This window comes from Pipistrellus kuhlii, unplaced genomic scaffold (genome assembly GCF_014108245.1).
Source record: "Pipistrellus kuhlii isolate mPipKuh1 unplaced genomic scaffold, mPipKuh1.p scaffold_m20_p_43, whole genome shotgun sequence".
Taxonomy (NCBI): domain Eukaryota; kingdom Metazoa; phylum Chordata; class Mammalia; order Chiroptera; family Vespertilionidae; genus Pipistrellus; species Pipistrellus kuhlii.
In genome coordinates, this window is record NW_023425544.1 from 1,020,874 (window position 1) to 1,044,060 (window position 23,187).

Here is a 23,187-nt window from a genome sequence, read left to right on the forward strand (position 1 = left end):
GCCAAATATCAACAGAACAAGGATTGAAATTTCTTTTGAGGGCCGAAAACCGACTTCTGTGCATGGGCCATGAAGTTTCAATTGCACTGTACGTGCTCGCCTGCACACGGTGTTCTGTGGAAGAGCCACACTCAAAGGGCCAAAGAGCCGCATGTGGCTCGTGAGCCGAGGTTTGCCAACCACTGCCCTAGAGCAGCCCAAGAGGAACTTGCATCGCTGGTCTGACTAACCACTGTCACCCCCGATGTCAGGGATACATGGCAGAGCCCAGCCCAGGACCTGGGGCCTGAGCCTGTGGTCACTGACCTGGGCCAATGGGCAGGGGACAGTGTCTTGGTTCAGGAAGTCCCTTCAGCAAAGGGGACGGGGTTGGGGGGCTGTTGTCTATGCTGCAGCGCCTTTGAGATGCCCTGGCATCCTGGGTCCAGGGCCCCTGAAGAACCCTCCTCTCCACCCACCAACACTGCCCTCTGCACCCTGAGTGAGCGAACATCAAGTGCTGCTGGAGGGCACAGCAGGGGACGGCGAGGCTGGACAAGGAGCACTTCCTGCGGGAGCGGAAAGCTCACTTAGTGCTGCCGATGCAGGAGGAGCTGCTTGGATTATGGTGGGGTGTCTGGAGCCGCCAGTAAAGGAGAAGATGTAGGCCAAAGGGGGGACACGGCTGGCTGGCGGTGAGGGTGGGGAGAGTGGAGGGAGCTGGGCCTTTTCCTGAGGCCATGGTGAGAGGGGCTATTGTGGCAGCAGTGGGACCAAGAGACGCTGAGAAGGAACCGGTACCAGAACCCGTGGGTGACTGAACGTGGGGAGGGAGAGGGGCGCCAGGCAGCACGGTGGGGGCCCTCGCGCAGGTGGGAGCTGAGTGGGAGGAGCTCAGGCCCGGGCTGGGGAGAGGGCCCAGGCTGAGAGGCGCTGGGGGTGGCACAGCAGGGTGGGGTACCTGAAGACTGGCCTGCTTCCCCCACCAAACAGAAATTTCTGAGGCGGCAGAGGCAGCACAGCTGAGAGACGGAGGAGAAAGGGGTGGGGGGTCAGGAGGGAGAGAGTGCTGGGCCGTGAGGTGAGATCGGACCCACAGGGGCCCCTGACTCCTGCCTGGAGCCCTGGGCTCCGGGGAGACCGGGTGGTCAGACCCCTCCTCCTATCCTCCTGGAGGAGGAGCAGCCTGGGAGGGCCTGGGCTGGGGGAGGAGGCGGGAGAGCAGGGAGGGAGGGAGGGCCGGGCCTCTGTCCACAGCATTAGTGCTGGTTGGAGGGAGAGGGGGGTACGGAGCCGGCCAGGCCGCCGGTTCCCATAGCTGCGGAGCGGAGCGTGCTGCCATGGCGCTGGCCGGGCCACGGCCCCAGGCCCCCGGGCTCCCAGCCCCTTTCTTGCTGCTGCTGCTGCTGCTCGAGGCCCCTGCCCTTGCCCTCCTGGCGGGTGAGTTGGGGCACAAGCTTTGGGGGTGGGGGGAGGAGGGGGCTGAGCAGGGTCTGAGTCCCAGAGCAGACACCCAGGCCCTGGGGCTGTCCCTGCGGGAGCCAGCCCAACTCTGTGGCTGGGGTGCAGGCCTGAGTTGTGGTGTTCGGAGTGTGTTGCTGTGGGGTGCAGGCCTGGGTTGAGGGGAGCGGAGGAGGGTGTTGCTGTGAGGTGCAGGCCTGGGTTGTGGGGAGCAGAGGAGGGTGTTGTTATGGGGTGCAGGCCTGAGTTGTGGGATACGGAGGAGTGTGTCGCTGTGAGTTACTGGAACTTGTGTAGAGGCAAACATGTCCTGAGACTTGGGGCTGTTGTGTGTTGGGGGGCTCTGTGGGCCAGCTGTGATCTGGGTAGCGGGGTGGGCTGTGTCTTAGGAGGGTGTTGGAGTGGGGGTGCGGGGCTGTGAGGCCTGTGCTGGGGTGTGGGTGCAGGTGGGGTGTGTTCAAGTTGTGAGGGAGGATGAGCCGTGCGGGGTGAGCCTGGGCTGTGTCTGAGGCCCTCTCAGTGTGTGCTGTGTCCCAGTGTGAGCTGTGGGAGCGAGCTGCCCAGGGGGTTGAACTGTGCCTGGGGGCCTGGGGCGGGGGCAGCAGACTCAGCCTAGTGGATCGGGTGGAGACCAGGGGAGCCTGGTCTCTGCCGACTTCCCCCCATGTGTGCGTTCATCCGCCTACACTGGGGGACGCAGGTGCACTGGGGCCCCTGGGTGGCTGGGTCTCTGGGAACACAGTGCCCACAGCTGCCCCTGCCCAGGCATTCCCGGAAGGAGCTGAAAGGGCTTCCTGAAGCCGGACCCCACTCGCCCAGCAGTGTCTGCTTTTGTCTGAGTACATTCACGTGTGCACGGCCTGTCGTTCCTCCTGGGGGGTCGGGGGCCCTTTGTCTCAGTCACGATGGCGACTAGAGCCGGGCCTGGGTAGCCCCCAGCCCACAACACTGCTGGCGGAGGGAGCCACGCCTGGGCTCCCTGTGGCTGAGGAGCCTCTCTCCTCAGACTCCCAGGGTGTGGGGGCAGGTCCCCCTGGGCCACCTCCTCCCGCCTCTCAGGGGCCTGGCTCACAGCCTTCATCTCCCCCTCCTCTCGCAGGGCCCTGGGGGGCATGGGGACCCCATTGTGCAGGAGAGGAAAATGAGTATCAGGGAGGGATAAGGGCTTATGAGCTGGGCCCCCAGGCATATATGGGGCTCATGAGGGGAGCTGGGGCCTGCTCTCTGCCCTGAGACAAGAAATCCTGGTCTGCGGATCTGGTCCTACAGTTCACACACACACACACACACACACACACACACAAATGCATACCTGTGCACATACACGTGTACACACAAATCACCTGTGTATACACATCAGTACGTGGGTGTGGCATGCACAAGGGGACACACCACCTCATGAACAGGTGTCCACACATGTAGACCCACAGGACACACACACACACACGCACACAAATGCATACCTGTGCATATACACACAAATCATCTGTGTATACATATCAGTACAAACGCACACACACCCCTGCACGTGGGTGTGACATGCACAAGGGCACACACCACCTCATGAACAGGTGTCCACACATGTAGACCCACAGGACACACACACACATCGACAGCAACGCGAGTGTGCCGACATGTGTGCATTCACACTCAGATACACATTCACGTGGACTTCGAGGCAGGGTGAGCACAGAGTAAACTGGTGCTACAAAGGGAAATGGCCTCACAGACACCCCGCACACTCACCCGCTGGGGGCCCCCTTCCCCTTGTGATTTCTGCACAGGAAGCCCCCTCCCTGGGGTCCCTGAGAGCTGAGGTGGGGGCTCTGCCGGCATGAGCATTTAGGGCGCCAGGCATGCCTGCCAGGCGTTGAGGGGCGGGGGACCGTATCACTCGAAAAGCCATATCCATCCCAGAGGGCAGGGGGTGCTGGAGGCCCGGGGCCCCTGGCTCTGCTGCCCACGCCCGCCAGGCCCTGCGCCTGGCCCCTCTCCTGAGCGCGCGCTGCCACAAAGGCTGGCCGGTTGCTAGGAGAGGGCCAGGCATCTTGGAGGACAATGGGCACGCAGGCTCTCACATCCCTCCTGCTCCCAGAACACCCAGGGAGCCGCTGACAAAGGGGCAGCCCTCCAGGCCCCAAGTCTGGCCCCTCCTCCAACCAGAGCTGATGGGCCTGCAGGGCAGAGGCAGCGAGGGGAGGCTGAGGCTGCTCGCAGGTGACCCAGGGCAGGGTCTGCTGGACGGTGCCTGCCTTGAGTAAAGCTACGCCGACGAATGAATAAGTCAGCAGCATCCGCCACTATGTGTGGGTGCCATGCTGCTGGGCTCACATGATCAATTGCATTCTCACCCAGCCCTGGGGTGCCCTCCGTTTGCCAAGGAGGGAATGAGGCCCAGAGAGGGTCGATGACTCGCCCACAGTCTCGGAGCTGGAGGGTGGCAGGGTCAGGATGGACGATGACACCAGCCCACAGAGTCACCTCTCCTAGGCTAACTCCACGGGGCCGCATGAGACCGGATGAGAAGACACCCTGGGGATTCCCAGTTTCAGAAACTTTAGACAGCAGCCAGAAGCCACTGCAGTTAGAAGTGAAATAATGGCACGGGGCCCAGTGGGTGGCAGGCCGGAGCCCCACCTGCTCCGAGGACCCTCCCTGTGGGGAGTGCCTCCCGGGGATCCCTGAAAGCTGGGGGTGGGGTGGGGGCACTGCAGACACCAGCATTTTGGATGCCTAGTTTGGAAACACCCGGATGTGCCGGTGCCAGGAACAGGAAGAGGATGTGAACCCCCTACAGTTATTGTTGTGGTTACTGTTGTCAGAGTCTGCCTTTAACCTCAGGGTAAACGGCTGTGAAAGGATTCCAGGCCCCCTCCCCCGGCCCCCGGCCCCCAGTTACTGGGTCCTACCCTGAGGCCCTTCTGCCAGGAGCGCTGCATCTATGAGATTCTGGGTTGCTTCTTTACTTCTTTTTAAAATGTTTTTCCTTCTGACTTTTAGATGAAGTCTACTTATTGCTTTTTAAATCCTCACCTGAGGATATGTTTTTATTGATTTTAGAGGCAGGGGAAGGAAGAGGGAGAGACACGTCTACTGCTCTCCTCCCATACCTACCCTGCTGGGAGATCTGTGTATGTGCCCTGACAGGGAATGGAACCCTCAGCCTTCCAGTGTACGGGAGGATGCTCCAAACAAACGACTGGTTAATAAATTACACGCATTCCAAAGTCTATGTATGACACTTCATCTGTACATTGCATGTGCACCCAACACCTAAAGTCCTTGGGCCGCTTCTTAAGGACGGTCTCTCTCTGCCTCGCCCAGACAAGACGCTTCCCAAAGCCCACGCTCCAGAAACAGTTCTCTCAGGGGCTGGCCACTGCCACAGCCTGTCAGACGCGCCCAGAGAGCAGGAGCCACTGAGCACGGAGGGCAGCCTGAGCCCAGGAGGACTGCTAACGGCCAGGATCCGGACAGACACGGGGCTGCCCGCTCTGCCCAGGCCCATTCTGGAACCTCCATTTTTTTTTCTTTTTTCTTTTTTAAATCCTTGCCCGAGGATATGTTCTTATTGCTTTTCATGGAGAGAGGAAGGGAAAGGGAAGCGGTGATGTGAAACTTCCATAGGCTGGCCCCCTCCCCTGAAATGCCTGGCTATTGAATGACCCCCTTTCTGTGCACTGGGGGGTGCGCACTGCGGGGGCCCGCACCTCCGTTCTCATGCTTGTGCAGAGAGAGCCCGCCCGGTGCCAGGAGGCCGGGCTGGCATGCCGGCACTGGCAGGACAGGGTGGCCATGTGGAACGGGCCCAGTGGAATGGCACAGGCCCGGGAGGTGCGGGCCTCTCCCATGTCCCAGACATCTGTTCTCGTGTTTTGAGGGATGATCCCGGGCAAGTTTACGACCTCTGAGTTAGAGAAACAGTTTTCTTAACAGTGCCCATGCCTTCCGTTGCAGGCGTCTTCAAACTACGGCCCGCGGGCCACATGCGGCCCACAGAGGAGTCTGATCCGGCCCGCCAGGTTTTTTGGGCAGTGAGCGCAGCCGAGGTGTTACAGTAGGAATTAGTAGTTCATATAGTCCGGCCCTCCAGCTCTCCGAGGGACCGTGATCTGGCCCCCACTTTAAAACGTTTGAGGACAGCAATACAATAGCGTAGTAATAGGGGCAAGATGTGCACATAGCACACACTCAGTAAATGGCTGCTGTGACTGTAATCCTGCCCAGAAATTCCCCTTTCCTTACCTTGCTGGTCCTGGGCCTTCCCAGGGCTGGGCGGCCGGCCCGAGGGGAGGGGCAGTGTCAGTTAATCCGTCCCCTGCAGGTCGTCCCAGGCGGCCTTAGAGGTCAGCAGGGATTTGCAAAGATAAGCACAGGCCCCTCGTTACCCTGGCAACAGGCCCCGCCCCTCCGGCAGGGCCCCTGGGACGGCCCTCCTCTGCCCTGGGTCCTTACCTCTCCTCCCCTCAGCCCTGGGCTGGCCTGGCCTCCCCGGCTGGCCCCTGGGAGACAGAGCCCCAGGTCAGCAGTCCCCAAGCCCCGCTGTACAAAGGAATCCCGGGAGCGTGCTGAATGCAGATTCCTGGGCCGGGGCCCAGAGGTTTGAAATCTCTGGGTCGCAGTGGGGCCCAGGAATGGGAATCTTCACCCAGGCCGAGGGGGCGGGGCTCTGGGAACAGTGGAGGCTCCGCAGCAGCAGGGAGAGCCCCTCGTGGGCTGTGGGCCTGGGCCTCATCGCTGAGCCTCTTTCCTCCTCCGTGGAACGGAAGCCACAGCACTACCCACCTCCTCAGGCAAACAGGCAGGTGCACGGAGGTTACACACGAGATCTGGTGGCCCCTCACGGCAGGCTTCTGGCGCTTGCACGCCTCCCAGGACAGGCAGCTCCCTCCCTCTCTGCCCGGCTCTGACAGGTGAACCTCAGGTGGCAGGGCTGTCATTTAGGGCGACAGCCCACCTGCTCCCACCGTCCCGCTCCCCCAGGCGCTGTCTGCCCAGCCCGCTCCCATTTGCTCGGAGAGGGCAAAGCTCCAGATTGGGGTGGGATCCCTGGGGCAACACGGATGAGGGTGGCACCTTGCTGGAATGAAATGGGACTTGGGACCTCCGATTTCTGCGCTCCCCCTCCTGCGTGAGGCTGGGTCAAGGGACCCCGATCATAGTGTCTAGAGCCCTCACTGGGGGTCCCCTGGGCGCCTCCTGACAATATCCTATGAGGTGGGCACTGTTAGTACCCTGATCCATGCCAGGTCTGTCTGATGCCCAAACCTGTTCCTTCCACCCCCTCAACCATCCTCCCCTCTCCCTCCACCCCCATCACGGCATCCAGCCCTGGGGACTGGCTCTAAATGGATCAGCCACAGCCACTCGGATGTGGAAAAGATGGGCTGCCCATAAGCCCCAGAGAGAGGCCCAAATACCCCCTGCCCTCACCCCTGCCCTGAGCTGGGGAGAGGAGCAGTGGGCAGAGGGGGTCTGTGGACCCTGTGGTCTGACAGCACTGGGGACCCTCTGCCCGCTGCCCTCCGCCCCAGGCCTGGCCCTGTGAGCACTGGGTCCCCAATGGGGAGTGGGAGGGAGGGAGCCCATGCTGAGCTGCACCGGGCGCTCTGGGTGCTCCGAGTGGGGGTGGCAGCGGGATTCCCTCCCTGCGCCCACTTGTTGGTCAGTATTTCCACCTCCCTGTCCCCCATCCTGCTTGGCCCTGGCTGGGGCGGGTGGGGGTCGGCCAGTGGGCAGCCTGCCTTGTGGAATGTGGATGACGCCTGAGAGGCTGCGGAGCCTTATCTGGGGGTCTTCACCCGGATGGGGGAGGGGAGGCGCAGGGCCTGGTTAGTGTCTGGATGACAACTTGGCCGAGGAAGGGGCACCTCTCAGAGCCCCAGGTGGCGGGGGATGGGGAGGTGCCTCCTTCTTATGGGCGACTCCCCCTCCCCATCCCTTACCAAGTTCCTACAAGCGGGGACATGACTGTAGTACCTGTCACACCCTCTGAGGCCCGGGCCGGGGCTGTTAGCATCCCCTGTCGGCCTGGGAGATGCAGCTCCGAAGGAGAAATGACCTGCCCACCGTCCCGGAGCTAGTAATTATGCTGGGACCTACCCAGGCCGTTTCACTCCAAGGCCCGAGCTCTTATTGTTGTGACTCCAGAATTGTACTGACAGGGGGGAGGGGGGGAGGGAGGGAGGGAGGGAGGAATGAGGCTCTCCACCTGGCTTGGCTTCCAGACCAGGGGGTGACCTTCCAACAGGGAGCTCAGAGCAGGCAGCACAGCGGCCAGAGCCAGGGGTCCCGTCAGCAGGTCTCAGTACCTGCCCTGCACCCTGTGGCCTTAGCCAGGCTGCTGCTACAGCATTTGCGGACGGGGGTACAGTGAGGGCCAGGGGCCCTGTGAGAAGTTCCCAGAGCAGTGGGGTGGGGTGGGAAGAGGGGGAGAGGAGGGAAGAAGGGCCTTTGAAGTCCTCCATCTTCGATTTCACGCAGGGATGGAGTTACCAGACTCCCAGCGGGAGTGGCGGAGGGGGCAGCGGGAAGGGCCCTGACCTGGGCCCTCTGGAAGGGAACGGGGCCGTGGACAGGAGACCCCACCCCGGTGGGGCTGATCCCAGGGGGAGGCCTGGAGAGCTGACCCAGTACTAACGTGCTGTGTGACGGCCTCTGGCGAGTCCTCCCTTTCTCTCTCGAGCCTCAGTCTGCTCTCTTGTAAAATGGGCATGACAGAGCCTGCCTCCAAGGGGCGCTGCGGGGATGCGAGACCCAGAGCAGGCTCCCAGGGCGGCTGTCTGCTCCCCCATCCCGAGAGGAGTAGCGTCCCAGGTCCTAGTTTTCTGCTCTGGAGGCGCTCCTGAGCTCCTCCCGGTTCCGGTGTAGCCGTGTGCAGCCTGTTGGGGCCACGGGCCCACCCTCCATCCTACAGAGCGGGGACAGACCCCGCGGTTTTCCGTCTCCAGGGACCAGGGTGAGTGTGGGAGGGGAGTGCCCGGTAGCGCCTGCCCACCCTGTCTCCCGTCTCCACAGGAACAGAGCCTTCGGGGGCTCGGAGCGCCTGCGCCTCGGACCCGTGCTCTCCAGGGACCCAGTGCCAGGCTACGGAGAGCGGCTACACCTGCGGGCCCCCCGAGCCCCAGGGCTGTGCCACCCAGCCCTGCTACCACGGCGCTGTGTGTGTGCCCCAGGGCCCGGATCCCGGCTTCCGCTGCTACTGCGTGCCCGGCTTCCAGGGCCCGCGCTGCGAGCTGGACATCGACGAGTGTGCCTCCCGGCCCTGCCGCCACGGGGCCACCTGCCGCAACCTGGCCGACCGATACGAGTGCCACTGCCCCCTGGACTACGCAGGTACCGGCCCCACTGGGCCCGGGGGAGGCTCTGTGATGCCGACTCCCCGGCTCAGAGCGTGCAGCCACCCACTCAGCTTTGACGTTAGCAGGGACGCCCCCACCGCCTTCCCAGGCGTCCTGGCCGCTCTCGGGGGCGGCCGCTCCAGGCCTGGCTACAGAGCGGACGCTCTGGGGCTGCCGGGCAGCTCGGGGTGAGTGCGGGAGTGTAGGCACTGCACACGCGTCCCCTCAGTCCCTTCTGGAGTTCCGATACGTGCGAGGTGTTGCCTAGAGCGCAGAGGTGCCTGGTGTGGCCTTCCTGAGTGCACACCTCGTGTTTCTCACATCTACTCACTGCAGACCGTGTCCGGCTGTGGTGTGAGTGACACTGTCGCTCCCCGGATGATTCTAGAGTATGAACACCCCTGGTGTGGTTCAGACTGTCATGTGGACCCCTTCCCTGGGAAGCCCCCAAACTCCAGCGCAGAGCCACACTGTACGGGGGGCCTCATCCCGGGGCCTGTGTGGTCTCCAGGGGGAAGCGGATGATGGCCCTGAGGAAATGCTGGTTCCCTCCGTCAGAGTTTGGCCCTGTCCCAGTCCCGGTCCCGCTCCAAGCACGAGCATCAGAGTGAGCGCCTAGAAGCCGGGAGGAGGACACAGCTGGGGGGAGGTCAGGTCTAGGACGGTTGGCAGCCTGCAGTATGGACACTGGATTCAGACAACTCTCTCTGAGGGCAGAGGGCAGTCTGAGGTCACCTCAGAGCAATGGTCAGATGGGGGGACTGAGTTCCAGGGGAGGGTGCTCAGAGGGAAGAGGCAGGTCTCGGCACACAGATGAACATGGACTCTGGAAGCGGGTTCCATGTGTCTTTCTCGGCATTTGTGAGTGAGGTCATGTGTGTCTGTCAGTGTTTTCCGGTGTCCAGGCTCCCTGTGTGTGTGAGCGCCAGCAGGTGTGCGTGCACTGGGGAATGCTTTTTGGGTGAGACGTGAGCAAGTGCAGTGTCTGTGACTCATCTCTCTGCTCCTCCCCCCACCCCTTCCCAGCTGGGCGGGGGAGGCTGGGATTCCAGGCCTGGGCCTCGCTCTGCCTGGCACAGAGGGTGGGAGTGGGGCCAGCGTAGCAGGCCTGCGGGATCACAGGAAGGAGGGGCTGTTTTGCGCTCACTGAGCCAGGAAGGGGGGAAGGTTCCAGCAGGAGCCATCTGGGCCCCTGGGCCCCCATAACGAATCACTTCCCAGGTCTCATCCCAGTGGGGGGATGGGGGGGAGGAGTAGGGCCACTGGAGTGCACAATGACAGCGTTGCAGTACACTCCACCCTGGGATTCCCCACCTCCCTTCACCACCACAGCCTCCTCCCCTGAGGGCCACCCAGTCTTCTGGGTGTTGCCCAGGACTGAGGGGGTTCCTAGGACTTGAACTTTCAGTTTTAAAAGCAAGACAAAGCAGAGAAGACCAGAAGGAGTTGCTTACCCTACTCAGCATCTCCCGCCTGGGCGTGCTCCTCTCTGGGGTCCATCCTTACACCCTTTTCAAAGCCGGCAGAGCGAGCCTTTTAAAATGCAGATAGGAGCCTGTAACTCGGCTGCTTACAACTTTTAGGGTCAGCCCAGACTGTGCTACCTGGTCCCAAGGTCTGGCCTCCCTGTAGCCCGGCCTCCCCTATAGCCCTGCCTCACCTCCCCCCAAGCAGGTGCTGACCAACAGTCTTTCTGGAACCCAACAGCCCGCCCCTCTTTCTCCTCCCCCATCCTAGTCTATGAACGCCACCCTGGTCCTTCAGAAGGCTCTTCTTCCAAGAAGCCTTCCCTGACTCCCAATTCCCCAGGCCAACATCCTGGCTCTTGCTTCCCCAGAATCTGGGACTTTCTCCCTGTCCAGTCCTCCCTTAGTTAACCCTGACTTAATACCCCTCTCCTGGCCAGATGCTCCTGAGCTCAGGGGAGCAGGGATGTCGGTCTTCTTTCTATACTATCACCACTGCGGGCGTGAGAAACACCTCTGCGCGGACCCTCACCTTCCGCTCCTTGAACTGGAACTGGTTGGAGTGGGCCTGACTCGGCCTCTCTGCCCTCCCTCTCGGTGACCTGCCTCTGCCCGTGTCTCCGGCCGCCCAGGTGTGAACTGCGAGGTGGAGGTGGACCAGTGTGCCTCGGCGCCCTGCCTGCACGGTGGCTCCTGCCTGGACGGCGTGGGCTCCTACCGCTGCGTGTGCGCGCCGGGCTACGGGGGCGCCAGCTGCCAGCTGGACCTGGACGAGTGCCAGAGCCAGCCGTGCGCGCACGGGGGCGTGTGCCACGACCTGGTCAACGGGTGAGTGGGCGGCCGGGCGCCGGAAGGCGGGAAGGCCGCGCGTGGGGCCGGGGGGACGCGGTGGAGGCAGCGGGGCTGCAGCCCAGGGCGTGCTGTGCTCCCTCCAGGTTCCGGTGCGACTGCGGGGACACGGGCTACGAGGGCTCGCTCTGCGAGCAGGAGGTGCTGGAGTGCGCGTCTGCACCCTGCGCGCACAACGCCACGTGCCTCGAGGGCGTCGGGAACTTCCGCTGCCTCTGCTGGCCAGGTGCGCGGGTGCGAGGCGGGCGCATGCGTAGACTGGCGGGTGGGCGTGGCCTGGGGCGGGCGCATGCGTAGACTGGCCGGCGGCCGTGGCCTGGGGCGGAGAAATCGTGCACGCGCATGCGCCCTCAGTGCACCTAGCTGAGTGCGAGCACGTGATCGCAACTTCTCCAAGTTTCAGGCTTCCGGTCTGCGCAATAGGGCTAATCATGGCACCTTCGTCCCGGGTAGCTCTGAGGAGGGGAAAGGCGTGATGGCCATGAGGCCTTGGCCCACGGCCTGGCACGGGCGGGGTGCGCACTTCCCATGGTCACGCCAGTAAGATGCTGCTGAGCTGGTGACGGCTGCCATAGGCTTCCCACCCCCTTTGGTGTGCCATTCTCTCAGAACGTGGGGACCATATTCTGAGCCGTTATCCTAACCCGTGGTCGGCAAACTGCGGCTCGAGAGCCACTTTCAGCTCCTTGGCCCCTTGAGTGTGGCTCTTCCACAAAATACCACGGCCTGGGCGAGTATATGTTGAAGTGGCGTTAGAAGAAGCTTAGGTTTATAAAAAGTGGCTCTCAAAAGAAATTTCAATCGTTGTACTGTTGATATTTGGCTCTGTGGACTAATGAGTTTGCCGACCACTGTCCTAACCCAACCCTGGTCTGGGCTGGTGTCTGGGGGGGGGGGGGGGGGGAGGGAGGTAAGGGTGCTGCCGGAGGTCTCCCTGTGACCTGAGGTCCCGTGTGCGTCCCCAGGCTACAGCGGCGAGCTGTGTGAGGTGGACGAGGACGAGTGTGCGGCCGGCCCCTGCCTGCACGGGGGCCAATGCCTGCAGCGCTCCGACCCGGCCCTCTACGGGGGCGCCCAGGCGGCCTTCCCCGGCGCCTTCAGCTTCCGCCACGCTGCCGGCTTCCTGTGCCGCTGCCCCGCAGGCTTTGAGGGTGAGCGCCTTACCCCTCTCCTGGGCGGAAGGCCCGCCAGTGCTCACATGCACCAGGAGGGGTGCCGGGCTGGGTTCCAGCGCCCCTCTTTGGGCCTCAGTCTCTGTAGCTATAAAATGGGCCTCCAGGGCCAGCCTGGCTCTGAGGGCACATGGGGACGCGGCTGGCCCTCTTGCAGGGGACGACTGCAGCGTGGACGTGGACGAGTGTGCCTCGGGGCCATGCCTCCATGGAGGCCGCTGCCAGGACCTGCCCGGCGGCTTTCAGTGTCTCTGTCCAAGCGGCTACACAGGTGCTTGGGGCTGGGGTGGGCACCGGGGTGGGGCAAGGGCAGAGTTGGGAGGTCTGGGGGTGGGAGGGCTCCTCTGGCTGGTGTATGGAGGCTGGGTTGATGGGGATGAGGGGATGAGGGAGGAGGTGGGTATAGTGGCCCAGGTGCCATTCAAGTTAGGACCGAGCTGGGACCTGGGCGTTGGAGGTGGGGATGCAGGGAATAAACAGGCGGAGAGACATTGAGGAGGCCCCCTACAGGTCCTGAGGGTTAGCCAGGCGAGCGGAAGGTGTCAGGGATGCGGCTACATGTTTGTCCTGGGTGACGTTGTGGGGAGGACCGTGAGTGCAGCCTTGTCTGCAGAGTCTGTCTGAGGAGCACCCCCAGGAGGAGCCTGAGTGGGGCTGTTGGACAGGAATCTGGTTGGTGCCCAGGGCTGAGGCCTGGGCTGGAGTCAGAGACTGAGGGTCAGAAGAGTAATCCTGACAGCTGGGGCCAGGAGTGGCCGAGGTTGTCGGGGAGGAGGTGTGGACGATGGGCAGAGACCCTAGGCACCTGACATCAGAGGGCTGGGCAGAGGCCCTTGGGCCAGGACAGGGAAGGTAGAAGACCTGGAGCCAGTGTTTGGAGAAGGATGAGCTTGACCTTGGGGGAGCTCAGGTCTATTGGGCAGGAGCTGGGGGTGCAGCAGATGCACAGACCCACAGACACCCTCCCACACGGACACTGGTGAACCCACGGAACTCCTCACTCCCCGAGTGTCCCTGCCGCTCTGGAATGCCCGTGGCACTTCCCCCACATGGCCCGCATTCCTGCCCAGGCAGCCGCCTCCTCTGCCTGGCAGGGCTCCTGGACACAGCTCCCGGCCCCGGGGGAAGGAGGTGGTGATCACACCGTCGCCCCTACCCTCTGCCCACACAAAGACCATGGGGCTCAGTGTCTCCACTCCCTTGGGCACCCCGTGGCCTGTGGTCCCCGAGTCCTGCCTCCTGGGTGCCTGGCACACAGTGGGTCCACCAGGCATGCCCTGTGCATTTGTTACCCCTGACCGCCGCCCCATGAAGTGGGGGTTTAAGCCCCCCCCCTCTTCCAGAGGAGGCCTTGGAGCCTTCAGAGAGGGGGTGTCACCCCCTCAGGTTCCCCAGCGTCAGCAGCAGCTGAGCTCAGCGGATGGGTGACAGCGAGGTCGGATCTCTAAGGTCAGAGACCAGGACGGGGAATCCCGGCTGCGGGGCCAGGCTCCTGGCCTCTGTCCACCCCCATTCTCCCTTTGGTTCGCGCCGGGCGTGGGGGAGGCAGCGCCGGCATTCCTGAGCAGGGTCTGAAGGAGGCAGGCAGCCCAGGCCGGAGCGCTGCTCCTCAGCCTCGGGGCCGCCCAGCACCCTCACATCTGGGGAGATGCCATGAGGCTGCGGACCCTGTGGACCCTCCTGGGGGGCGTGTGGCTCCTGGCAGGTACGGAGATGATGGCTTTGGGCAGGGGAGGTGGAGCCGGCTGTCCTCAGAAGGAGACTGTGTGCTGCTTATGTGCAGACCGGGGCCGGGATTCAAATCCACTGGCTTCCCGGGGCCTGGGCCCCTCCCGCTGGGGTACTGGGGCAGGGCCAGCCTTGGCTGCTTTGTGGAGTCTCTGGCTGAACGGGCTTTGGGCTGTGGCCTCTTGACCTAAGCTGGGCCAGAGCACCTGGCATGGGAGCTCTGGGAGGGAGGGTGAGGTGGTCCCTTCACAGCTTGTAGGGGGGCCCTTGGGAGGTGAGAGCCTGGGGCTACCTGGAGTGCCACAGGCGCCTACCCACCTCTCCCTGCCCCTCCCTTTACCACTCTGTCCACAAAGCCATGCCAGGCCCCTTGCTGGGTGCCGGTGCTGTACTCACGGCCCTGGAGGAGACCTCAGCCGCCCAGGCAGACACTTTCCATGCGCAGTTCTGTGCCTGGTGCGGACAGGGAGTTGGGAATGACACACTAGCTTGGGGTTGGGAGTCAGAGGTCGCCACCGAGGGGACTGGCCCTTTGGATCTGGGCTTTGTAGAATGAGTAGGAGTTTGAAAGGCAGGGTGAGGGCGGAGGAGGCACTCCAAGCAGAGGGAACAGTGTGAGCAAAGCCCCGGAGGCAGGACTTTCCAGGAAAAGCTCGGAGGAACAGGCAGCTCAAGGTTTGTAGGGAGCAGGGTTGAGGCTTGGGTGCCTGGTCGTGCCAGCCCACGAGGAACCTTGGATGCCAGGGCGAGAGATTGGACCTCAGCAGCAGAGGAACCGGGCGGGTGATCGTTAGAACCAGATCTCCGGTGTGGAGACAGATGGCAGAGGGGTTCTGCAGTCAGGCAGGCGAGGCAGGGAGGTGGGGTGGCAGGTTGGAGAGTTATTTAGGGGATTGAACCCGCAGGGTGTAGAGAGAAAGGGGGATCCCGGATTCCAGCCTCCGGGAGACTTCCATGGGGCCACGAAAAACCCTTTGGAAATTGATAAGTACCGAGGTCTTGGTCCCAGGAAGCTTGCAAGCTCAGGGTCCAGACTGTGGTTCTGGCCTTGGGTGCTGAGCCTCGGCCTCGTCTCTTCCGAAGGCCCGACATGCCAGGAGGAAGTGGACGAATGCCTGTCGGAGCCCTGCCTCCACGGTGGGACCTGCGATGACAGCACGGCAGGCTTCACCTGCCGGTGCCCGGAGGACTGGGGGGGGCATGACTGTTCTGTGCAGCTCACTGGCTGCCAGGGCCACACATGCCCACTGGCTGCGACCTGCATCCCCACTTTGGAGTCTGGGGTCCACGGTTACGTCTGCCGCTGCCCACCCGGCACCCACGGACCTTCCTGTGGCCAGAACACCACCTTCTCCCTGGTGGCCGGGAGCCCCGTGCGGGTGCCAGGGCCAGCTGGCGGGCCCCTGGGTCTGGCACTGAGGTTTCGAACCACCCTCCCTGCCGGTGCCTTGGCCACACGCACCGATGCCCAGCGCAGCTTGGAGCTGGAGTTGGCACTGGCGGCGGCCACACTCCAGGCCACGCTCCGGAGCCACGGCAATCCCGTGCTAGTCCTCAGGCTGCCAGACGTGGCCCTAAACGATGGCCGCTGGCACCGAGCGGAGGTGACACTCCGCCTGGAGGCCCTGGCGCTGCGGCTCTGGCATGAGGGCTGCCCGGCCCAGCTCTGCGTGGCCTCCGGCTCCGTGGCCCAGGCTCCTGCCGCGTCCCCGGCCACTCCGCCTGCCGGGCCCCGCTCCGTCCAGCTGGGCGGAGCAGCCTTTGCAGGCTGCCTCCAGGACGTGCATGTGGACGGGCACCTCCTGCTGCCTGAAGATCTTGGGGAGAATGTCCTCCCAGGCTGCAGGCGCCAGGAGCAGTGCCAGCCCCTGTCCTGTGCCCACGGAGGGGCCTGCGTGGACCTGTGGACTCACTTCCATTGCGACTGCCCCCGGCCCTACAGTGGACCCACGTGTGCTGATGGTGAGGAGCCAGCCAGGTGGGCCCCGGGCAGAGGCCGTGCCTTCCCCCCGCCCACACGCCTCATGCCCGGCTCCCTCTCTCCCCGCAGAGGCTCCCGCGGCCACATTTGGCTTGGGGGGCACCCCGAGTTCCGCATCCTTCCTGGTCCACCAGCTGCCAGGCCCCAACCTCACGGTGTCCTTCCTACTCCGCACGCGGGAGCCCGCCGGCCTGCTGCTCCAGCTCGCCAACGCCTCCGCAGCGGTCCTGACAGTGTTCCTGAGCGAGGGCCAGGTCCGGGCCGAGGCGCTGGGCAGGCCCTCTCTGGTGCTGCCCGGGCCCTGGCACGATGGGCTCCGCCACCTGGTGACCCTCAGCTTCCCGTCTGAGCAGCTGCAGGGCGAGGGGCTGCAGGTGCATGTGGGCGGGAGACTCCTCCCCGCCGACGCCCAGCCGTGGGGTGGGCCCTTCCGCGGCTGCCTCCAGGACCTGCGGCTCAACGGCCTCCGCCTGCCCTTCTCTCCGCTGCCGCCGGGGAACGCAAGCCAGCCCCGCGAGCCGGGCAGCCGGCAGGCCCGGAACCTCACGGCGGGCTGTGTCTCTGAGGATGCATGCAGCGTGAGTGCTCCGGACGAGGGGTGGGTCCCTCCGCACCCTGCCCCTCTGGGCTGGCACGTCTTTCTCCTGGTGAGGAGAGCACTCTGCGCGAGGTGCCCCGTTAGAGAGGGGCAGGGAAGGGCTCATATTCAGCTCCTCTCTGGCCCAGCTGCTCTGGCCCTCTGGCCCTTTTCTGAGACAGACACCCTGACCCAGGCAAGGACCATCAAGCCTCCATGCAGGAACTGGGTGGGGGGGACAGAGACCAGCCCTGGAATTGGAATAGCCTGGGTGCGAACTCTGGCTCCTCTGCTTACTGGCTGGGTGACGCAGGCAAGTGTCTTCTCCTCTCTGAGCCTCAGTTTCCTCACCTGTCAAGTGGAGGTAGTGACTTCCACTCCGTTTGTCTGAGGAGGTACTGTGTCTCTAGTAGGCGCTCAGTTAAGAACCAGTGCAGGGACGATCATGCTCCTGCAGGCCTGAGCAACCCCTGTCCTGCTTCTCCCATAGCCCAACCCCTGCCTCAATGGTGGGACCTGCCTGGTCACCTGGAATGACTTCCGTTGCACCTGCCCTGCCAACTTCACCGGGCCCATGTGTGCCCAGCAGCTGTGGTGTCCTGGCCAGCCCTGCCTCCCGCCTGCCACCTGTGAGGAGGTCCCTGGTGGCTTCATCTGTGAGTGTGTGCCCTGGGCATCCCACCTGCTGGGTGCTGGACACTCAGGCTAGGTTCGACCACACCCCTAACCTCGGGGCTCACCATGGGCCAGGATGCCAACAGTTCCAGCCCAGTGTAGTTGGGCCGCTGCATCCAGTAGGACAAGCTTTCTGGAGGAAGAAAGCATTCGTTATAGATTTTCAAGGTCAAATAAAACTCTGACCTGGCATAGGGCAGGCAGGACATATCAGGGAGGGGAAAGAGCATGTGCAAAGGCCCTGAGGTCTAGAAGAACACTTTTGACACAAGGACAGGTATGGATGGCTAGGTTGCCAGAGGCCTTGAATGTTGGGCCAGGCAGCTCAGGACTTTTTCCCCAAGGGCAGTGGGGTGCCACGGGAGGGCTTTAAGTTGGAGAAAGACATGATTTGCATTTTTTTTAAAAAAACGGACTGCATTTCATTAAAATGCATGATCAACGTTTAGAAATCTGCACGACAAGATGACTTCCTGCAGTGGAGAGTAGGCCTCCGTGATGAGACCAGGCCACTCCAGGAGAAGGGAGAGAAAGGGCAGATCTTTCGAGGGGCTCTTTTGCCTGGCCTGCTCCCTGGAGGGCAGGGGGTGCCATCTGGGGAAGGGAATCGTAAGGGGAGGGGGCAGTGCAGGTGGGGCCCCACATTCTGGGTTAGACGGCAGGTGGCTGTGTGTTGCTTCTCCCCATCCTCCACCCACCCTCCATGGGCGGCAGGTGGTACCACCTGCGTGTAGGGGTTGGGTGGCTGGGTGGGTGCCCCCCGGAGGCCCTCCCCAACGCCCCTCTCTCCGCAGGTGTGGCGGAAGCCACGTTCCGCGAGGGCCCCCCGGTCGCATTCAGCGGACACAACGTGTCGTCGGAACAAGAGCTCAGCGGCCTGTCGCTTGCCTTCCGCACCCGCGACGCGGAGGCCGGGCTGCTGCGCGCCGCCGCCGGCCCGCTGGCCGCCGTGTGGCTGGCCGTCCGCAACGGCTCGCTGGCGGCGGGCGTGCGCAGCGGCCGCGGGCTGCCGGGCGCCGAGCTGCCCGCCCCCGGGCCGCGCGTGGCGGACGGCGCCTGGCACCGCGTGCGCCTGGCCATGGAGCGCCCCGCGGCCGCCGCGTCGCGCTGGCTGCTCTGGCTGGACGGCGCGGCGGAGCCGGTGGCCCTGCGCGGCCTGGCGGGCGACCTGGCCTTCCTGCGCGGCCCGGGCGCGGCGCGCGTCCTGCTGGCCGAGGGCTTCACCGGCTGCCTGGGCCGCGTGGCGCTCGGCCGCCTCCCGCTGCCCCTGGCGCGCCCGCGGCCCGGCGCGGCCCCGGGCGCCCGGGAGCACTTCGCCGCCCGGCCTGGCGCGCCCGCCCCGCGCCTCGGCTGCCGCGGCGAGCCCGTGTGCGCCCCCTCGCCCTGCCGGCACGGCGGCGCCTGCCGCGACCTCTTCGACGCCTTCGCCTGCGTCTGCGGCCCCGGCTGGGAGGGCCCGCGCTGCGAGGCCCGCGCCGACCCGTGCGGCTCCGCGCCCTGCCTCCGCGGCCGCTGCCACGCGCGCCCCGACGGCGGGTTCCTGTGCCGCTGCCCCGAGGGCTTCGCGGGCCCGCGCTGCAGGTCGGTGACCCGGGCGGGAGAGGCGGGCAGGAGGGGAGGACCCCTGGACGGTGGGTGAGGCAGGGAATCCTGGGTCTGTGGGCCGGCCCCTTCCCCTCTCCGAGCCTCCTGCTCTCCTTGTGAACCACAGTCTCCTAGGTCTGCCAGGTAAAGGACACCCCAGTAAATTTGCATTTCAGATGAGCAGCGCTCTGTCTGGGGGTGAAGGGTAGGGAAGGCAGAGCTGGTCTTGGAAGAAAACCTTGACGGAGCTTTTCTGTCCACCCACTCACCACTGATGTTCACCGCGTTAGACCCCTGTGAGGGAGGCAGAGTGAGATGGTCCCCTATCCGTTCTTGGTTCGAGGCTCCAGTCCTTTGGAGCCAAGGCTATGGAGGGCTGTCTGTTGGAGGTCTTACCTCCCTGGTTCTCCCCCCCTCCCCCCAGGAATGTCAGGCCCCAGTGTGTTGTGCTAAGGAATGCACTTTTGTTCTGAGCAGGGTCCTTCCATTTTGTCAGCTTCTCAAAGGCCTGGACCCTGGGAAGATTCCTGGCCTGGGTCAGGGTGGGGCTGGACAGCCCTGTGTCCCATCCCGGCCACCTCAGACACCACGTGCCTGACTGACACTAGGGACCATAGGGGGTGGGCCCTGAGATCCACAGATGCCAGCACAGAGGCTCAATGGCCTGTGATGGAGGGGCTGAGGGTGGGCAAGCCTCCGGCATCCTGCCCCCAGTCCAGCCTGTTTTCTCCCCAGGTTGCCTGTCCTGCCAGAGGGGTGCAGCCTGAATGCCACCTGCCCGTGTGAGGGTGGGCCTCAGGGTGCCAACTGCAGCTGCCAGGAGGGCTTTGCTGGCCAGAGGTGGGTTTGGGGTGAGGCCTGGGAAGTAGCCGCTGAGTGTGGAGAGCTGGGCAGGGTGGGGAGAGTGGGGTACTCACCGCCTGAGTCCTCCCTGTCATCACATGCCTGACAGCCCCCCTCGGTCACTTTGTGGGGCTGCCCCCCTCTGCTCTGCAGACCCTGCAGGGAAGGGGTTGCTTGGTGGTGTTTCCTGGAGCCCCTTGCACAGGCCACCTGCCCCAGGGCCGCCAGGGGAGGCTGTGAGAGGGCAGGCTCTGGGCCTGCTGCACACAGAGTCAGCATCACCGGGCCTCACACAGGCCCTCCTGTGCTGGTGGAGTGAGCCATTCTCGGTCATGAATGCCGGGGCAGAGGCGGCAGCCGGTGATGGAGCTCTCGTTCAGCCTCGGCACCGGCAGGGTCCGGCCAGGCGGAGACAGTGAATGGAGGAGCTTCAGTGCCTGGGAAGGGGCTGGAGGAGCTGAGGATGGCAGCTGGGGAGCAAGAGGCCACGTGGGAGGAAGCAGGTTCCTCCCCCCACCCTCTTCTCTGCCTCCCAGGTGTCAGCTCTCCTGTGAAGCCAACAACCCCTGCCTGAATGGGGGCACCTGCCGGGCGGCCGCTGGGGCGTACGAATGCGTCTGCAGCGCAAGGTTCTCAGGCCCGTTCTGTGAAGTGGTGGTGAGTGTGCCAGAGGCTGTGGGGTTTGGGACTTTATGAGATGATGTTGGGGGGTGGGGAGTGGTGGTGGTGGTGGTGGTGCCGCACTTGGAGCTGTTGCTGGACCAGCCTGTCGTGGGGTGGGCGGCAGCAGGGGAGACCCAGTCCGTTCCATGACCCTCACCCAGGAGGCATTTTCACTCCCGGGAGAGCCCCGAGGTCCCCACCCATCACGCTGGGGCCTGGCGGTCAAGTAGTTGGGCTCCATCAAGCCCGATTTGGGGCAGGATTCGGGACCCACAGGATCTTGGAACTCAGGGACTTAGGTTGGTGCAGAGGCTGTGTCCTCTGGGGGTTTGTGGAGTAGGAAGATTCGGGGAGCCCAGGATTCTGAGCCGGAGCGAGCGTGGCCCCTGATCCCAGGACACTCCGCTGCAGAGGGGCCCAAGGGCAGCTTGAGCTTGACCCTCCCTCTGGAGGGCTCCCCTGAGGGGCGGAGCTGGCCCTGCAGGCATGAACCCACAGTGGGTGCTGGCGGCAGGGGAGGTGGGCAGGGAAGTCTGGGCAGGAGCCTTGATCTCCGCAGGCTTCTGGCAGCCTGGGCCATAAACCTGCACATTCCCTCTGCTTCTGGGGACTGCTTCCTTTCAAGTGGAACTTTTACAGCCCCTGACTCCCCACCCCCCTTCCCAGAGCCCAGGGAGATAATGGCTTTACAACTCCCCCAGAAGTGCTGGGTGGCGGCTGGTGAGGGCCCCCTTTATCTGCAGCCTCGGACCCTTCTCCAGGTGTGCTGGGCCTGGGACCCAGGTCTCAGAGGGAGACCCCTGGCTCTGGAATCCCGGATTTCTGTGATTCCGGAACTTCAGAATTCGAGCCTTGCAGAATCCTTGATGGGGAAACCCTGGGGGACTGGGAGATTGAGAGGAGGGCCTCCCAAAGCCTGGTCTAGCTTCCATGGAGGTGAGGACAGGGGTGGGGAAGGCCCTGCTGGATTCTGAGCTCGCCATCAGCTCGTCAGTCAGCCTCTCCGGCTGTTGCCTAGGTTCTCCCCCTTTGGGGTTGAGCCTGGTCTCCATGGCCACTTTCAAACACCGGGCCTCCCTGCAGGATGGGGAGGGAGCAAGTCCCCATGGCCGCAGATTGAGCGAGTTTGTCGGGAGGAGCCAAATGGCAGGGCTGGGCACTGCGGCCCACCCTGGCCTCGGACAGAAGGGCCTTGACCGGACATAGAGCTGAAGGGTGGCAGCGTGGTGTTGGGGGCAGATGGAGAAGTGCCAGTCCTGGCTTGCCACCAACTGGTCCCGCGTCTGGGGAGTCTGGGCAAAGCCTGCTTTCTCACCTCCTACCCACCGCGTGCCTCACATGCAGGCCCTGCTCCCAGCTTTTTGGGGAATAAATAAACCAGACTCTGAGCTCCCGGGAGTGAGGGATGCTCTTCCTGCTGCCTCACCGTGTGGTGTGAGGGTTCTGTGCCGTCCACGCTGAGCTCGGACTGGAGTCCTGTGCCCCCTTTGCTCTCTCCTGCCCCTCCCTTACCTGAGGCCTCCTTGTCCTGTCTCCTGCAGAAGGACCTGCCGCTGCCACTGCCGTTCCCGCTGCTGGAGGTGGCAGTGCCTGCAGCCTGCGCCTGCCTCCTCCTCCTCCTCTTGGGCCTCCTCTCAGGGATCCTGGCGGCCAGGAAGCGCCGCCAGTCAGAGGGCACCTACAGCCCGAGCCAGCAGGAGGTGGCCGGCGCCCGGCTGGAGATGGACAGTGTCCTCAAGGTGCCGCCCGAGGAGAGACTCATCTAGGCCTGCTGCCCGCGCCGCACCTGAGGCCACGGACAGTTTCCCCCTGGAGACCTCGGAGGCCGCTTCCGGGAGGCTTTGGCACGTGCTGCCCCTCCCAGGCCTGGGGAGCTGCTGCAGGGCCCAGCATACCTGCTGGGATGATGTCCCCTCTGCTGGCACCCCCTGCCTCTGTTCCTCCGTGGACTGAGGGAAAGGGGGGCACTCAGGGCAGCAGAGAGGGCCTGGCCAGGGTGGACAAATCCATCGGACCCACCGGGCCGTGCCTCAGCAGCTGTGCAGCTGTGCAGGGCACACGCGGTGCACAGGGTGTGTTCAGGTGTGTGTGTGTGTGTGTGTATGTGTACACATGTGTGCACAGTATGGGCGTGTACCTGGGGACTGTTGATCTGCAGATATGGGTGTGTGTGCTGGACTGGGCTCATGGGCATGTCGACGTCTTTGCTGTGTGTGCAGGGGACTGTAGTGGGTGCAGGCCATCCCACGAGGGGACAGTTGGGGGACAGGGACAACCTTCACCGCTCGGACAGGGGCAAGCCAAGGCCGCACACTCTCGTGGAGGTCAGGCCGGGGCTGGGGCAAGGCTGCAGGCCCCAGCTCCCAATCTCCCTCTGGAGGCGGCTGGGGAATCGGGGAGGCCATAGCCAGTGGCCAGGGCTCCTGGCTCCCTGAACAAACGCTGCTTCAGAGCCTGTCTGCAGGACAGACCACAGTCAGGGCAGAGGCGCGGAGGCGGGATGCTGAAGTCACTCACCTCTGTCTGCAGTGAAGGCTGTCTGCTGTCCTCTTAGGGGTCAGGAGTTGCGGGAAAGACTGGGGGAGAGGCCTCCCCGGGGGTGACGGGGATGGAGGAGCAGCCCTCCTCCTCCCAGCTCTGGGTTTCCCAGCTCTTCTGCGGGACTACTCCTTCACCTGCAGCCCAGGCCCTCTCTGAAGGCTTCTGGAATCCCGGGGAGGACTCGCGGGAGGCCCTGGTGTGTGCTGGTGCCGCCGGTCGGCTGGTCTTGAGTCGCACATGCAGGCACTTTGCTTCCCCTCTTCTCCTCGGTGGTGCCCTCACACGGGTCTGATCCCCAAGGGGAACCTACCTGTCTGAGTGCGTGGCC

General features: G+C 64.0%; 1 protein-coding gene across 1 annotated transcript; it reads left to right on the forward strand.

Moving 5' to 3' along the window:
- Positions 1–1,256: 1,256 nt before the first annotated feature.
- Positions 1,257–22,818, forward strand: CRB2 (crumbs cell polarity complex component 2). The gene is made up of 13 exons (XM_036412077.2): positions 1,257–1,419; positions 8,458–8,775; positions 10,879–11,074; positions 11,182–11,321; positions 12,061–12,246; positions 12,425–12,538; positions 15,079–15,957; positions 16,046–16,554; positions 17,044–17,209; positions 18,023–18,809; positions 19,548–19,652; positions 20,192–20,312; positions 21,860–22,818. The coding sequence occupies exons 1-13, from the start codon at positions 1,320–1,322 to the stop codon at positions 22,082–22,084; spliced, it is 3,846 nt and encodes a 1,281-aa protein (XP_036267970.1). The 5' UTR covers positions 1,257–1,319; the 3' UTR covers positions 22,085–22,818.
- The last annotated feature ends 369 nt before the right edge of the window (positions 22,819–23,187 follow it).